At 38.9% G+C, this 17,485-nt stretch overlaps 2 protein-coding genes and 1 long non-coding RNA gene across 3 annotated transcripts in view; 2 read left to right on the forward strand and 1 right to left on the reverse strand.

Moving 5' to 3' along the window:
• LOC133741807 (uncharacterized) overlaps window positions 1-17,485 on the forward strand; it is a 97,102-nt gene that overhangs the window by 25,334 nt on the left and 54,283 nt on the right. The gene's annotated exons all lie outside the window — the stretch shown is intronic.
• Window positions 1,366-4,912, reverse strand: LOC133745394 (binding partner of ACD11 1-like). The gene is made up of 5 exons (XM_062173455.1): window positions 4,753-4,912; window positions 3,580-3,683; window positions 3,405-3,480; window positions 2,150-2,230; window positions 1,366-2,069 (listed from the first exon to the last, which is right to left on the reverse strand). Exons 1-5 carry the CDS (start codon window positions 4,756-4,758, stop codon window positions 1,515-1,517), a joined length of 822 nt encoding a protein of 273 aa, XP_062029439.1. The 5' UTR covers window positions 4,759-4,912; the 3' UTR covers window positions 1,366-1,514.
• On the forward strand, window positions 13,049-17,373 carry LOC133706439 (syntaxin-22-like). Its single transcript, XM_062131968.1, has 7 exons — window positions 13,049-13,561; window positions 14,211-14,304; window positions 15,077-15,216; window positions 15,358-15,432; window positions 16,547-16,704; window positions 16,785-16,885; window positions 16,994-17,373. The coding sequence occupies exons 1-7, from the start codon at window positions 13,383-13,385 to the stop codon at window positions 17,057-17,059; spliced, it is 813 nt and encodes a 270-aa protein (XP_061987952.1). The 5' UTR covers window positions 13,049-13,382; the 3' UTR covers window positions 17,060-17,373.

Consider the following 17,485-nt stretch of genomic DNA (forward strand, 5'->3'; position numbering starts at 1 on the left):
GCCGAGATGACACAAAAACTTATCAGTCGAGCGAGTGTCTTGGAAGACAACCATGACACAAGGAAGCGATCAGTTAGTCACAAGGTGTGAGACTCATGTGTGAGTAGCTTTCGTTGGTAAACCCCAACAAGTAAGGGGTCGATGTTGAAAGGGGTCAAGTTGACAAGAGAAGCACATAGAGGAAAATAAAAATGAAGTATCAAGGAAGAAAAGAAGATAGGAGGGCCTCGGTTTAGAGGAACCTTGGCGCCTCACGGGCTAATCCGCTGCATAAAAAGTTGGTTCGTGACACATAGCCTGCTAGGACGATGGTCACCATTCGAAAATACCACGGGCTTCTAGCCAAAACTCGCTACTTGTCCTCAGAAACCCAAAAACGACACAAGAACCTATCATTGAGGCTTTCTTGAACCGAGAACTTCCAATGATGGACCAAATGGTGGACATGAACTTATTGGTCGGGATGGGATTAAGAGTGGTGGAGAACTTGGTAACCAAGAAAACATCAGCTTCAGCCTCTGACCCTGCATCGAGATCCACAACCTTACCTCCAACTTGAATGGCGAGGGCGGCTGCGAGCTTAGACGCCATTTCATTACTGACGCCATCAGAAGACTTTGGATTGACGGAGAGAGAAGACTGAGAGAGGAGAGAGGTGACTAGGAAATGAAAGAAGATGAGGAGGGAGAGACTAAACCGTCATCGACTCGAGTAAAGGTCGAGAGAATACTCCAGTAAAAATGATGTTCTGCATTTATGCTGTTACTTCACCCCTTTCGCTAGTTTGTTTATAAATTCATTGGTAAAAGAAACATTTAGGACATGGTGGTGAGACAACTTGAACTCAAAAACTTCATACTTATTCCCCGATTTGTATGCCTTCAATTCCTATTTCTGCTTTGTCCAAAAAAACAATTTCCTATTTCTGCAAATATTAAATTAGTTGCGGCTTTTTACGCTTACGGGCTTGAATTTATCATCCTCTGCAGTTTGAAGGAACAGCTGAACAAGTGAAAAAAAAGAAGCAACAACCAAAAATATGTACTTCAGAAAATTGAGAAAAGAAAAATACCCAGGAGCCGTTGTAAGTTTGCAACCTACACTTTGTTCAACAAGAAAAAGTTTGCAACCCAATAAAGAACTCGTCACTGGAATTTGCAACAAAAAAATTGAAAATCTTGCAAAATTCGAAGGGGACAAAACAAGAATCTCTTACAAGTTGAGGGTCTGCATTGTATCTGATTCTATAGCTTTAATTATTTTATTTATTTATACCAACTCGACATCAGGAACTTGTCAAGGGAAACAACAATAAGAAATAACAAATCAGTAGCCCAATAAAGGTTTGGTTTACTGACATTCTCATGCAAGAAGGGTAAAAATATTAATTTCACATGTCAAACAAATTTGGAAGAATATGTCCTACATTCACCACTTTCATGCTAGAAGTTTAAAGCAATAAATCAAAAGAGAATGGCATCCAAAAGTTTGAAGGTATTTACAACAGATGAAAATCAAAGGATCAAACCTTCCACAGGTTCATGCTCACTTGGTCCAGTTGCTTTTGGAGACTCAGACAGAACTTGAGCATAGTCATCCTCGATTTTTCTGTTCTTTTCCTCTTCCACCATTCCAACTTTTTCTTTTGTCTTCTGACCAACATCACCAGCTGCCTTTGCAACCTTGTTGAAAGCACCCGAAACCCATGCAGCTGAAGTAAACACATATCGGTTCTTCATAATGGCAGATCCAGCATTGCTAACTGTCTGCTCAGCAGCAGCAAAAGCTGACTTGGTTTTCTCAGAGACCTGGAATTTCTGATCCACTTCGCGAACTTTTTCACTCACCACAGAAGTACCAACACTTATTTTCTCAGTAAGCCCAATCTTTTTGTCAAAAGAAGCAACCTTTTCTGAAGCTGTTGAGGTCAACTGGTGTTTCTCATCAAGGCCCTTTGCCTTGTTGACTGCATCTTTCCCCAAGATAAAGCCCTTTGCAAGCATGCTGCTAACAACATCCTCTGCCTTCCGAAATGCAGATTCAGCACCACCAGGGGCTTTATCAGTTACCTGCAGAGAATGGAGCATAAAAGGTCATCCAAAATTGTAGGGGTAAAATATGATGCAGAAGCTCTGTGCAAAACGCTTACAGAAGGTGCTATTGCAGCAGGTGGCAACTCGTATTCTGGAGCGAGAGTTATGGTTACAGACATATCGACTATTGTAGCTCCCTGTCATGACATAAAGTTATAAGTGAAACTTAAACATGTTTCGCATAAAGAAGCTAGACCACCAATTAAATCACAAAAATGCAAATGCTAAAGCAAAACCAAAGCTTCAATCAGTAAATTAGAATTGGTATTCTTTCCAATTTCATTTTGTATATTAGTTACGTGGGGGTGCCACTAGCCAATCTGAGTCATGACTACTTTCTAAATGATGCAATTGAAAATTCACTACCTGAACTTTGTACAACAGCATTACTATGTCTTCCTATATGATCACATATCCTAACTGAAGTAAGCACTCATTAGTGAAATATAGCTGGAGCAGCAACAGATATTAGACAGACTTCCAACCAATATTTTGTAAATTTTCCTCTTCAACGATGCTCCATATCATCTTGGAACTATGAAACAAAAATAGTAATGCACTATCCTATGTCATTTACCAGAAGTTAAAGAATTTCAACTTCCAAAAAGGAAAGAGAAATAACCAATCCCAGGCTGTGGTAGGATTCACTGTGGCCTCAAATTCAACTATCACAAACTCTTATAACTAACTGTATCTGAGAACTTAGATGATAACCTCATAAACTACCAGGAGCACCTATAATCAATGCCACATAACCCAAAGCATCAATAATTTTTCTGTTCTTAAATAAAAAAAAAAAAATAATAATAATAAATAAAAAAACATGACTTCTAAGTGATCCATTAGCTCAAGGATCGTTAACTAATTTCCATGTTATTCTCACCATCTCAGCCAGCAATATTCTCCTTATCAACCTCTAAGTTGAATTTGGACCAAATGTGAATCACTCTAGAGCTAGAGTCAATAGAGTATGAAATCAAGTGAAGCAGTGAAATAATAATGGCTTGGATAAAATGGTCTAAAGCCAACATTAAACCAAGTCTAGTTGCTCTGTTTTTCAACAGCAGACATGCATCAAATCATTTTCAACAGATCCAAGCAGTCAAGCAAAACCATTTAAGCTATATCAATTTCTAATGCATTTGTTTCATTATTCGGTGCCCACGTGTTTGCAAAGCATAACTGATATACTTGGAGCATCAAGCCAAACCATGAAAAAGTTATTAGCACAACAGCTGAGCAATGCACAGTAAATGATCATGAGAGTAAGAGAAGAGTAGGACAAAGTGATCATAAAAGAAGTTCCATTACCGAAAGAAGCACAGCAGTCTCTGCTCCTTGTAGATCCTTGAAGGTAACATATGCAATTTGGGACCGCTCAGTGTCACTGCATGACATAGGATAAGCTTCATTCATACATAAATGCTGGAAAAAAATGAGGAATGAATCAAAAAAAACAAAGCATCAGACTAAACAAGGATCAAACCTCTGCATTTCCACATATGCGATATCGCCCGAAAAGGAAAAGAACTCCTTGATGTCTCTCTCACTTGCACCCAAGGAAAGGTTGCTGACCTTGATGGTGTTTACCTGCAAAAGAAATATATGAGTTTGAGCATAAACAATATAATTACCAGAATCATAGATATGCAGTGATTTTGGAGAGATAGCTAACCAAGAAATAACAACACAAAGTCAGGTACCCAATCTCAAGTGCTCCCAAAACAATTAATAGGTTTTATACAAACCTTCTTACAAGAAAAAACCCATATATAGAAGTATATAAATGAGTGGATAAGTGGTGTCCAGGTTTCTGCGACACTCAAGCTTCACAAACCCTAGTCAATCCTCCATCCAAATTATTTACAACCGTAAAGTTTTGTCATCAGGGACATTACAATCTATGTAGAGACATCCACTCCTCTGTCTTTAACTCTCCTAACGACCCTCATAACTTCTACCATTTAACAAAGTCGCAATAAATTATAAATCAAAAAAGGTTGTGAAAGCAGCAAACTAAATATGGAGAAGATACTACTTTCGGACCTCCGGTAAGCAAATCAATGCCATTTTTACAAGAAAAGGTAACTCAATTAGGGTTGCCTTTGACTTTGACTTCAGTACAAGAATCGGATCTACAACATATCTCTCAAGTTGTAGTCGTAATTATATTTACAAGACTGAAACTAAAACATAAATGTAATCTAATTAACATTTCCAGAATTCTGAACCGACTTTTGCAAACGATCATCGGGGATAATATGAGCATATAAAACAAGTCAAACGCAGAAAACGAAATCCATTGAGCGCAAAAAAGCAAATCTACAGAGACCCAATCTATGAGCATATGCATACATATATACATATATATTTACAATTCTTCACTTGAAAATGTGAATCCAATTCAACCAATCAATTGAATCTTATTCTTACATGAAGCTCCAAACAGATCTAAAATAAGGCAGAGTCCCAATCACTGAGAGTCAATGAGCGAACAAGTTCAGCAAATCGCCTAATCTATACAAAGAGAACCTACTACTCCTAATCATCTACACACACTTCAAAGCTCAAAACACCTCAACTCAATCAAATTTGTGAAAAAATAAAATAAAAAATTATCAGAAATATATAAATACAGAGAGAGAGAGAGAGTACTGACCGACATGGCGAGGTGTTAGGGAAGAAGATCGAGCAACGGGGCTGAAGAAACGACGGTGCCGGAGAGTCGCCGGAGAAAGGCGAGACTTGTTTGGACAGTTACGAGACTTTGTCGCGGTCTGTGAAAGAGAGAGCGGAGAAAATTTTTGGCTGAAAAAGAAAGGGGATGAAGAAGGAGATATTTTATAGTGACGCAAGCGCCAAGGTAGGAGGCACGTGCCAGGACACGTGATGTGCCGTCCGAATCAGATGGAGGAAACTTTGAAACGTGAGAGAGACGTGAAACGTGAGCGCGTTGATTGGCGTTAATTGGACTGGTGGGGCCTTCTAGGACAGTTTTCCAAGACGCGGTTAGAGGAATACATGACTTCTGAAAAGGAAATGGGGTTATAGGGTGGACTTTTTTTTTTTTGTTGGATAACAGTAAAAAAAACAAATACTTACTATTTTTACCATGAGGTGACTTCCCCTTAAAGTCTTTGGTTAAATCATCCAACTTGTCCAATAGTTTTTTTTTTTTTTTTTTTTTTTAAAAAAAAAAAAAACCCCAACCCATTCCCACCCTTGATGGGGCTCGAACTCTTGACTTCTTATATATGAGACCAAAGCCTTACCACCCCACCAAACACACACACCCAACTTGTCCAATAGTATGACCTCCCGATAAGAATGTCATGCGTAAAAGCGTCTCTGAGTAGCTAAATTCAATTTTATATAGATCAATTTAAGTAAAACTTAACTCCAACAAAATCATTAAAACAGAGTTACGTATAACTTTTGTTAAAATGATGAGCTATATTTAGCTATAATTCATGAATAGTTAAATGAATAGTTTGATTTCTCTCTCATATTTTCTTTTTTCTTTGTCCACATGTCAATATTTGATTTGATAAAACATTTAAAATAACGAGTATCGTTGGAACAAAATTGTTAAATTTATACGAATAGCTTACATTTAACTTGCACTTCTTTAATTAATTTAACTTTAAGAATAATTTAACCACTGCAAGTGGCCTAGTGGTTCTTGCCTAGTTGGGTGTGCTCCCCAACCTAGGTTCGAACCCCGAAGCTGTCAAAGTGGTCAAGCACTGTGGTGCAACCGTACAATGCACAGTTGGAGAATTTCACATGCGCCGAAGGGTTTATCTTGGGCCTAGGAAACCTTTGGGTTCCTCTTGACAAAGTCAAAAAAAACTTTAAGAATAATTTACATTGTTGGAGATACTCTAAGCAAACTTTGATTTTTCTTCTCTTTGCGGTCGTTCAACTATTTTTCATTTGCTCGAGAAGAATCATCATTTCTTTTATTTGTCATTTATGTTTTTTATTTTAAAAATATTAGATCAGCTATTAGTCAAATTAATATTATAATGTTAATCTAGCCTCCCAACGAGCTTTCAACCCTTAGAGAATTCTTGTTCGTCCGGCGTCCCCTTACATCGTGCAACTGTTCCTAGGCGGTTCATGCTTCATGGATCATTAAGTTTGGCTGAGACTGGTCTCCATGGATGCGGTCTGGCTTCGTTGGGTCAAAGAGGACGACTATGCTGCGGGTTAGATGAAGGCAGAGCGGGTGGCATGATTCGTTATTAACGGTTGCTGTAGGGGTGGTCGGGAGGCTAGGTAGCCGATTGCTTCTGGATCCGGGGTTAATGGTGATTTCATCACTTTGCTTTGGATTGGTTGATGATGGTGGGCACTCATGGAGTGGTTACCGGATTTAGTCATCGGCGTTGGTGGCTTCATTGTTACCAGAGGTGACAGAGAGTGTGTGGCGCGCTGGAACTGCTCGTTGTCAGGATTCCGCTCGGGCTCATGTGGTTAGGCTTGGTTTATGGATCTTGCTATTGGACCTGTGGTCTTGTTAGTTTTTTCTTTCTCTTCTAGTCTTTTATTTTCTAGTCTCTTTTTAGGCCTTTCTTGGCAGTCTAGTGGATTTTTTCCTACCTAGTTTAGCATTTGATCTTGGTCTTTGTCGGCTTAATTCTCAGTGTCTCTAGTTGTACATCAATTGAGGTCTCTAGGCGATTAGATTTACTGCTTTGAGAGGTAGGTTGGGAGGGTTAGGTCCTTCTATTTTTAGGCTTAGTTCTTCTAGCGCTTCCGGCGTAGTACCAAAGGAGGATTCCGCTATGTTTACGTATTTGATTGTACAATGAGTATGTCTATTTCCTATGTATCGTTGTGGGTACTACCACTATCTTTTTGTCTGTCTATAGATGACAGTGGAAGGGTATGTAACGGCCTATTCTGGCTTGTGATGAATATATTTTTCGCCCTTGGGCTCGATTCAAAAAAAAAAAAATTATAATGTTAATCAATGTGACTTTAATTATATGAGTGAAATCCGTATTTCTCAATTTGCAATACACACTCTTTATATTATTTTTTTAGTTGGAATTCTTATAAAAAGACTAAAATTAAGTTAGTAGTACAAAATATGGAGTGTGAATTGTAAAATGAGAACTGTGAATTACACTCCTTAAATATAAGCTTTAATGGTATAGGAAAGACATGAAAACAGTGAAAACAAATCCTAAAGCAGTTTAATCAATCCAAGGTGAGTTGAAGACAATATTGATGAAGATGTATGCTGAATATAGTTGCAGTGATGGAACAATGGTCAAATTAACATGCAATGACTTGGAGGCATGAAAGAATATCGACTTGTGAACATGATGAAACTACAGCTGAAATAGCTAGTGTATGCAAGAGAGCATGTAAGAGTAACTCCAATCCATCTTCCAAATGACAGGGTGGAAGCTCAACAAGTAATTTTGGCAGATGAACCAATCTTCACCGGATTTGTCAAAACCAACATGAATTTGGCAAACCACCCAAAGTCTCTCTCATCAGCACCTTTCTTTCTCCTAAATCACAAAACAGACATCTCTCTTTAGTACCTCTGTAATCATAAAACAAATCTTCATCTCTCTCTTGAGCACCTCTGTAATCATAAAACAAATCTTCATCTCTCTCTTGAGCACCTCTGTAATCATAAAACAAATCTTCACCCCTTTTTCTTCTAAATTACAATTTGGAATTTCAAGTGATCGATTGATTTTCGACAGATGGATGGAGGCTTGTGTCAGAAATTACAATCTCTCTCGCCAAGACTCACAGAATATCGATAGAAAAGTAAACAAACCACAAGACAAACAATAAGAGAACATCTAGATTTAATGAGGTTTAGCACAAATCCATGCCTAAGTCCTCCCGAAAGATAGTGAAGAACATGTATGAGAATAATTACAGTACAAGATACAATTGAGCTAAATTGCCATAACCCAAACCCGTAAATCCTTTACACCCACACTTTTTTCAAGAACTCACTCTCTCACCCAAGAGCTGTACTCACTCTTGATATCTCTACTCCTTTATCCAAAAGATATACTATGAGAATAATGTACAAGATACAATTGAGCTAAATCATAACCCAAACTCGTAAATCCTTGTACACCCACACTTATAGAATTTTCCAAGAACTCATTCTCTCACCCAATAGCTCTACTCACTCTTGACATCTCTACTTTTTTAAAAAAAAATTCTTAGCCCACCCCACCCGTACATATGCCAGTGAGAATTGACCCCATGACATCTCTACTTCTTTATCCAAAAGATATACACTATTAGTGATGATCGTATCGACCAAGTCTTGGTTCAGTACCAATGCCCTCTATATATAGGCACCGTAATTAAAATCCAACTGGTTGTAGGAAAACCAAACCTTATACAAAAGAAAATATCTTATTCCATGATGATATGAAACCATGAAACCAGGAAAAAATAAATCAAGTCCAGCTGATCAGATTTATCTTTCCCAATTTAATTCTCATCAAATCCTAACAATCTCCATCTTGATGAGAATGCCATGCAAATCACCTTGCACCACTTTTACCATTGGCATTTTCTTGTACTAGCAACACATAGCCTGAATCAAATGTGGTCCTCCCTGAGTTGTAACGGCCAATCTTATGTGTAATTACATCAAGTCAACAATCACCAGTTTACTCCAAAGAGGGACCTCAAAATGACCCTTTTCCTAGTATAATTTTCCCTCTCACCATGGTCTAAACTTGAAAACTTGTCAACGACTTCTTTGCTATATTGGCAAGGAGACTCGCCTATACGCACTCCTGTTTCCTATTATACATCAAGGTATAACAAACCAGACGATACCTACCATATTGTTCTCCCTGTATGAGGACAATACTGTCATGTGTGATTTTACCGGCTCCACATGCTATAAAATATGTATAGCCCTTTAGAATCCAATCAGCTCCTGTATATCAAATTCTTCTATAACCTTGGGACAGGCATCACATCACCCAAACTATGCACCACTCCATCAAACATCTTGATCTTCACCGTCCCAACACCCCATGATGTCATGTTTGTACCCATCATGCACAGAGAATGGTCCACTCTTTAATTTCTAGAACACATCAAAATATTCCTTCATGAAGCGAATATGATCTATACATCCTAAATCTAATATCCAATCTGAGAACATATGTCACCTATGGAGACTATGAGAGTATCTCCATATAAAAATCGTCTTCTCCTAGCAAAATAGTGTCATCCAAGCCTTCCTCTTCATGTAACCCAGTCATAATACTTGTAGCATCGCCCTTGGATTTAGACCTGTTGTGATCACTAAATTCGTAGTTTTCAATGCATCATCTGTTGTCTTCTCTAGTTTCTCATCCTTTTCCTTCAATGCTTTTGCTAAGCCCTATTGAACTAGGATGTACTTCACTATTTTATGCCAAAGAGTGAAACTTACTTTTCTATCAAACTGCTCCATCTTAACCTATGAAATAATATTCGAAGCCATGACAAACAACCACGATCGATACGCAGACTAATGACAAACAAATATCACAAACGAAAAACACGATCTTTGACACTACGAACCTGGCAACGAAGTGCACCTTGGTGAGATTTACTCTCTCACGAAGCATCATTCCCTTGAGTCATATCTTGTTTCCTTGCAACTTCACCTTTGATTAGGATTTTCCTAAGTCTAGCTTGCTCATCTAACCTCCTAATCACTCCACCTATCAACTATCTTCGATCATGAACTTATTAAGTTTCCAACACGCTCCACCTTTCAAGAAATTTTCCTCAAGTTGGCTTCACCTAATGCACCTTTGAGTTGTCACCTTAATCATCTGTGTGACTCCACCTTGAATGCATGATGAGGTCTCCTAGCTGAACTTTTGGCTCTGATACCACTTGTTAGGGAATTACAATTCCTTTCATCAAGACTCACAAAATTTATCGCTATAATGGTAAACAAACCAAAAGACGAGCAACAAGAGAACACCAAGATTTATTGTCAATTTTGGATAAGTAATATTAACCGTTAATACTTAATTATGTATTCTTTTATTTGATTTTTTTAAAACTTTTTTTTGACACTTTATTTAGTTAATAAAGTCGAGCCTAACTCAAGCTCAATCTCATTTCATATTTGAGTTGATCCATACCAAATTTGATCTCCAAAATGTAATTCAGACTTAAACAGAGTTCTATATCATTAAAAAGCATATGAACTAATCTTGATCCTAATTGGTAGGATTGGGCAAAAAAACCTGAAAATCTAAAACTCGGTCTGCTTTCGATCCTGAATTTTAAAAAATAGAAAGCCTGTTGGGCCCGATTCTTAAATAATTTAATATAATAATTCTTTTTAGGGGAAAATTCTGTTTAGTCCCTGTATTATGACTTTATCATCATTTCAGTTCCTGACATTCTAATTTAATCTGAAAAATCCCTGAGGTTGCAATTTCCATCTAATAGGTCATCGCCGTCTAAATGCTTCGTTAATTGGCTGATGTGGCAGGTAAGTAGATTCCAACTCAGCGCCACGTAACCATAATGGATGTTAAAATGTCGAGAATAATCCTAGCCTCCCTTTTAATTTTTTTTTTAATTTTTTTAATTCTTCTTTTTTGTTTTTGCTGCAATCTCTTCTTCCTCTTGTTCCTTTACCCAAACACCTAGCTCATCAAAAGCCTCTTCTTCTCTTTTTCTGGCCACCATAAATACCACCCCTTCCTTCTCTTCCATAAATCCTTCGGCGATTAAATTGCGAAAATCTCAGGGAACCCAAAAACTAGCGTCTCCTCTTCTAGGGGTTTCGATTTTCGATGGGGGGTAGCTTGATGAGGACTGCAGCGAAGGTGGCCGGGATCGGCAGCGTGATGCACGGCGGGCTCCGAGGCTCGTCAGTGGTTTCGTCATCTGGGAAGTCCATACGGTCAGCCTCGATCCCAGTCGCGACGGGGATATCGGCGCACAGCGTTAAGGGGGGTGATAGGTAGGCGATCGAGAAGCCGTTGTTGGAGGTGACGGCGGAGGATTTTGTGGATTGGCAGGTGGTCGGCGACGGCGGCAAGGGGGAGTTGGTGATGGAGGCCGCGCGAGCCGATGCCGAGGCCCGACTAGCAGCCTACAAGGTCTACTGGAACGCCGGCTGTTACGACTGTGACATTCTCACCTCCAACGGTGATGGCGACGATGCTGCACACGGTTGCGGTTTTGCTGAAGCAGGCTGAGGATTAGGATTGGTTTATTAATCTCAGTGCGGCAGGGGTTGGTTTGGCTGCAGTGACCTGTGCTATGGTTGCTGCTTGGATATCCAGTTCTCAAACCCAAGTGGATACCCAAATCAAAAATTCAATCTTTCACATCCATGAAGCAATCAAAAATTTCAACTCACCTTAATCCCACCACCATCCCCATAATTGGGGTTTCTGTTGTGTTGTTGGTGACATTGGATTGTGACATTGGATTCTAAATTAACCTTGATTTTGATTGAGATTGCTATGAAATTGAACTTTGCAAGTCGATGTTGGTGAATCACTGGGTAAGACCCATTTTGATGATGGTGGTCTGATGAGTTTGATCAAGATGGGATAAGACTCATGTCTACTGATAGTGATGATAAGACCCATTTCCAAATTTTCTTTTAGTGAAGAGAGAGAGAGAGACAGACAGACAGATAGAGAGAGAGCTTGATGGTGGTGGTTATGGTGGTTTGGGTGTGAAGAAGAAGGAGATAGGAAGAAAAGGAAAAAAAAAAAAAAAAAAGAGGAATAAAAGAAATAAAAAAGGAAAAAAGAAATGGAAAAATAACAGAGGATTATATAGGACAATTCACCACTATCTTGCTGAGGTGGCGTAGAATGCATTGCCACGTTAGCAAGTTAACGGCTCAATTTGATGGAATCTAGATGGCAATGACTTATTAGACGGAAATTGTGACCTCAGAGACTTTTCAGATTAAATTAGAATGTAAGGGACTGAAACGATGACAGAGTTATAGTACAGAGACTAAACAAAATTTTCCCCTTCTTTTTATTACGTGTAAATCTTAGTGCTTTTTTTCTTCTTTTTTTGTGTGACTTTTTTTTTTCTCTCTTCCTATTTCCTTTCTTCAGCAAAACCTCTTCCCTTTATTGCAATCCTTTCAATTGATCCGACATGCCATCAAAATACTTCCTGGCTTCTTCGGGGCCTTGAACTTTTGAGATCAAATCCATCGCTGCTAACGCAACGATGTTGTACTCTCATTTCTTCAAATGCTTCAACTCCGAGGCCTTTGTAGGTGAGATCGCCGAAGATTGGAGATGGATTATTGAGGCTAACTTTAGAGTCATGACCCGGAAGTCGAAGCAAACCAGATTTTTTTTTTTGAAATCTCAGATCCAAACTCTTTAACGCATATCATGAGACCAAAATCAGACAATATAAATTTGTGGATTCTCGCCGGACTCGTCGCCTTCCTCTGCGTCGAGACTAATTTCTTGATTGACATTTGGGTTTCCCTCTAGTTCATTCAATTGAGAATCCTTCAATTGTGCTCGCCTTGGAGCTCCTTCTCTTCGCATGTGCACCCTTCACTGCTTCTTCACTCTTCACCTGGGCGACAATCTTCGCCGTTGGTATGAGCAATGCTCGCTTCAACTCGCAGATCGGGTTGGCGTGTTTTTTTTTTTTTTTTTTCCCCAAGTCTTTTGGGCCCGAAAGCCTAGAAAACCGGCCAATAAAAGGGATCCGCCCCGATTCGGTCTGAAAAATAGAAGCATATTGTTTAAGTCGGGCCCGAAAATTTCCTCGGTGTGAATTCGGGCTTTCTAAATTCTACACCGGGCCCGGCCCCGTGACCTACCAATTGGTAATCGCCTGGAGCTCGCTAATCCTTCCAAATGTGCATGTGGCATTTAGCAACTGAACTCACCGTTCCATTTAGAAGCTTCTCCTAATCACAACCACCCACTTGTACATTTCCGAGTCCCAGTCCAACGTGCCGGCACCAGCTTCCGTTCCGTAGCTTCCACCAGAAAAGACAACCGCACCGAATCAATCACACATAGCGCACCTTCTCTTTTCTGTTACACCCGAAAAACAAAAACCTTTCCTTTTCTGCGCCCTCTGACTCTTTTTCTCTCTCTACCCCCTAATCATCGCCTCGTGCTTAGCTACCTTTCTGTGCCCTAATTCTTTATTCCCAATTCCAGATCCCTGTGCCCGAACCCCAGACTTTCCTCTCATCTTTCTCGAAATTCTCGCTGGAATTGTTCTCGGGGAAGTAGCAGTGTTAGGGTTTGGGAGGGGGCCGAGATGAGCTTTCAGGATTTCCGGGATCTGGAAGCGGGCCGCGGGCCGGTTCAGTCCAGGCGAGAGCCGACCCAAGCCTTGGCCTCCGGCATTTTCCAGATCACCACCGCCGTGTCCACGTTTCAGAGGCTCGTCAACACCATCGGTACCCCCAAAGACACGCCCGAGCTCCGCGAGAAGCTGTGAGTTCATTTCTTGATTCTCAATTTTGATCCAATTGTTTAATTCTTGACAATTTCGGTTTGAATTGGTTTTTCGGGTATTGTTTGTATTGTAATAAGCTGAGTTTAGATTTTTTTTTTTTGAAATTGCTGAGTTTTGATGTTTAGGTGAATGAGAATTGTGAATTTGAGGAGTTGATAGTGAGTAATTGGATAGATTAGGAGCTGTTTGGCTAGCATTGTGGACTAGTGTACTTATAGTATCATCTTATAATTTCGAACCTGAAGTAAGTTTCAGGGAAATAGAGCTTAATTGTTCCAAGAAGGGATTCATTTTAGGATTGTAAACAGTATTGTGGTTAGTCAGATGCTCTATGTATATGGTCGACATTTGAATTATTCCCCTCTTATGCAATTGTGGTGTGTTATTGCCATACTAGTGTCTGGTACCAATTTCAAAATTTTAGCTTGTTCTGTCTTTTTTTTTTCCCGCTGCGTATTGGTAGGCACTCCCCCCTCCTCTCTCTCTCTCTCTCTCCCTCCCTCCCTCCCCCCATCGCTCCTTCCATCTCTCTTTTGTGAATGATTTTGCCCACTTGACTTGCATGATAAATTCCATCATCTAATGCTCATCTTTTTCTGTTTTGTTTTGACTTTTACTGATTTTCAGGCACAAGACAAGACTACATATTGGGCAATTAGTAAAGGATACTTCAGAAAAACTTAAACAAGCGAGTGAAAGAGATCATCATTCTGATGTTAATGTAAGTCTCTCTACCGTCTCCCCCCCTCCTCTCTCTATGTATACATGTATAATTTAAATATGTATAGTTCTTTCTCTCCATATATTACACACGCACAAAAGTTCACTCACATGTCTATTTATTTTCGATATCAATGCCCCTGTTTTTATGCAATAAAATATAGAATGTTTTTGGCCCTTCATATAGATACCTAAAACTGGCAATTTCAGGGTCAGCCACCTCCTGTTGGATTTACTTATGTTTATCATGATTTAGCATCATCAATACTCAATGCCAGAAGTTTTACAACTGGTGAACTAACTGTCCTTGACCTCATGTAGGGGTTTGGATACTCTTCAATGGTTCACTTTAATCTTTACTGCACCTCCACTGTACACCTCATGTTGTCAGATTGATCAATTCCAAAAACATGTTCGAACATTGGCCATTCAAACAAGTTATTCAGGAGTCATGGGGGTTATTCCCAATGAAACTTTGTGTTTACGAGGTTGAATAGAAATAACATTGACATAAATGGTTATGAAATGACAACTAACTTAATATTTCCCTTTTCCAAAAGATCTGATTTTTGCCACTTAGGGAATTTCCTGAATTAGCCTTCAAAATTGAATTGTTGATTCTGTTGAAATGGTGGATAGTTCCTTTCCACTGTGGCTTGACCTGTGAAGAACCCAAATATTTTATTTGGTCTTTTCTATCGGGTTATGTATTTTATTTTTCTTCTGCTCTTTAGGGTGTTTGCTGATCTTGAATGTCTTCAATTAAATTGCAGGGAAGACAGAAGGTTGCAGATGCTAAGCTTGCAAAAGATTTTCAAGCGGTACTGAGAGATTTTCAGAAAGCTCAACGACTTTCAGCTGAGAGGGAAACGGCATATGCTCCTTTTGTTCCCCAGGCTGTTCTTCCATCAAGGTAGATGACAGTGCCTTGAGGATGTTTAGTTGAATTATGTGATATCTGCTAAAAGATCTTTTTCTTGTGATCCCTTGTCTGCGATGAATCTAGTGATTTCAGTCCCTCAGTTTTAAGTTGAATTATTTTATGCTTATGCAGCTACACTGCTAGTGAGATAAATGTAACCTCAGATAAGAATCCAGAACAGCGTGCTCTCCTTGTGGAATCGAGAAGGTGAGTTTTTGTGAAGTGTTATTTTTTTCTTTTTCTTCTGTTTGCTAGAGCTAGCAGTACTCACTCTAGCATGCTTTTGCAAGATCAATGCATGTTTCTTCTTGTGAGTTATATACCTTACTAATCAGAGAAAGATAATAGTTTTAAATTTATTACTTGTTAGTATGTTTTTTAAGTATTGGATTTTCATTTTGCATGTTATTCGGGCCATCACTGGAAAAACTTAGGAAATAACTTGAAATCAAATATTGAAGGGAACTAGAAAATCATTGTTTTTCAAGGAGGTTCATTATGGAGATAGAACGCACTGGAAGACCATTATAGGTTGGGTAGGATTCCTTTTTGAGGAGAGAGTATAAGGTTGAACTAGCTGGTGCAGTGTAAGTTGATTGTAATTATTGATATTCGTTAGAAAGTTGGTGCTATAGAGAAGGGGTTTCAGATAGAGTTTAGAAAGGTTCTTGGGTTAGAGGTGTGGGATACTTTTTCTTGGAGAAGTGACGTATAAGGTTGGACTAGTTGGTTTGATGTCCGTGGCCCTGTTTCTGGCTTTCTGCCCTCTTTACATTCACGATGGCTAGAGTGCTTGCCTTGAAAATTATTTGTCCTGGACAAGAAGAGGATGCGGTTTTGTAATCTTGGTAGAAATTTCATGATTTGGATTTGGTGTTTGTTTGTTTATTATTTTATTTTATTTTATTTTTCGAATATTTCATAGTCCTTGATGAGGTTTTATATGTCTAGTTGTTAGGGAGAGGAAGGTGTGATTCTTGGCTTCTTTAGCATGAATGGTACTTGTACTTGCAAAAGTGTGGTTCATCTATTATTTAATTAACCAATAAGTCTCCATTTCTTTTTAAGAGAACAGGAGTCTCCTATCAATTATGGAGTCTAACTCTATAAGTTTTAGCATACTATCCCTATGAGTCTTTGGAGGTTTTATTTGTCTATGATACTTAAAGTTTAAAACTCTTAAATCAAGCTTTAGGGTATGTGGTGCCAAGTATATACATCTTTGTTGGTGTGTGCGTAGAACTATTATCAACATGCAGGGTTTGTGCTGAGACATGTATGGTTTCTGCATACGCTTACTTATGTTTGGTTTGCACTGCAGACAGGAGGTCTTGCTATTAGACAATGAAATTGCCTTTAACGAGGCTATCATCGAGGAAAGAGAACAAGGAATACAAGAGATCCAGCAGCAAATTGGAGAAGTGAATGAGATTTTTAAAGATCTGGCTATTCTGGTTCATGAACAAGGGACCATGATCGGTAACTTATCGTGTCCTTTCTTGAAGGCACTATTATTTATCTGGCTAGTGTGTTCTTATGTTGATTGTATCTGCTTGTAGAGGATATCGACTCTAATATTGAGAGTTCTCATGCTGCAACTGCCCAGGCAAAGTCCCACCTTGCGAAGGCCTCAAAGACACAGAGATCAAACTCGTCTCTGGTAATCTACTACATTTCACAATCATTTCTCTTAAATTTGACAGGCTATCATTTTTTATTTTATTTTCATTTTTTATTTTTGTTAAAGCTTTGCTTTTGGTTTTTGCAGACTTGCTTGCTGTTGGTAATATTTGGAATTGTGCTTCTCATTGTGATAATAGTACTCGCAGCTTAATCAGAAGATTATCTGCATTTGATCAGAGTCGACTCACAATCTGCCCATCCGTTTTGCTAATGTATCTGATGGGTTGTTTTCTGGGATCATCATGCCTGACTTGAGTTTGTCGCTCCTTGATCCAGTTTAGTAAATAGCTGTCTGTTACAATATCTGGTTGTGTTGGGTGGGTGGTGTGGGATTATTTTTTCTGTAGGTTGATGGTTGGGGCTTCTGATGGGTATTCTATGTCTGTTATGTAATGGTCAAAAGTATATGTTGATAAAATTCATAATTCTTTGGTTTTCATGTTTATGTATATGGTTTTGGCTTTATCCTTTTCCCATTCATATAATTCCCCCTGTCTGTAGTAATTAGAGTTATTTAATGATTGTTTTTTGGAATGGGATATGGTGTCCTCTTTGGGATGAGTTATGGTGCCCCTCC

Source organism: Rosa rugosa, chromosome 4 (assembly GCF_958449725.1).
Source record: "Rosa rugosa chromosome 4, drRosRugo1.1, whole genome shotgun sequence".
NCBI classification, from domain to species: Eukaryota; Viridiplantae; Streptophyta; class Magnoliopsida; order Rosales; family Rosaceae; genus Rosa; species Rosa rugosa.

What these genes read in the sequence shown, in the direction of transcription:
- LOC133745394 (XM_062173455.1), bottom strand. An exon ending in GCATATGTGGAAATGCAGAG is followed by an intron (nt 3,481 to 3,579) that starts GTTTGATCCTTG and finishes TATGTCATGCAG; the next exon opens with TGACACTGAGCGGTCCCAAA. An exon ending in CTGCTGCAATAGCACCTTCT is followed by an intron (nt 2,070 to 2,149) that starts GTAAGCGTTTTG and finishes CATTCTCTGCAG; the next exon opens with GTAACTGATAAAGCCCCTGG.
- LOC133706439 (XM_062131968.1), top strand. Translation starts at nt 13,383, where the DNA reads ATGAGCTTTCAGGATTTCCGGGATCTGGAAGCGGGCCGCGGGCCGGTT. An exon ending in CAGGCTGTTCTTCCATCAAG is followed by an intron (nt 15,217 to 15,357) that starts GTAGATGACAGT and finishes ATGCTTATGCAG; the next exon opens with CTACACTGCTAGTGAGATAA. An exon ending in TGAACAAGGGACCATGATCG is followed by an intron (nt 16,705 to 16,784) that starts GTAACTTATCGT and finishes ATCTGCTTGTAG; the next exon opens with AGGATATCGACTCTAATATT.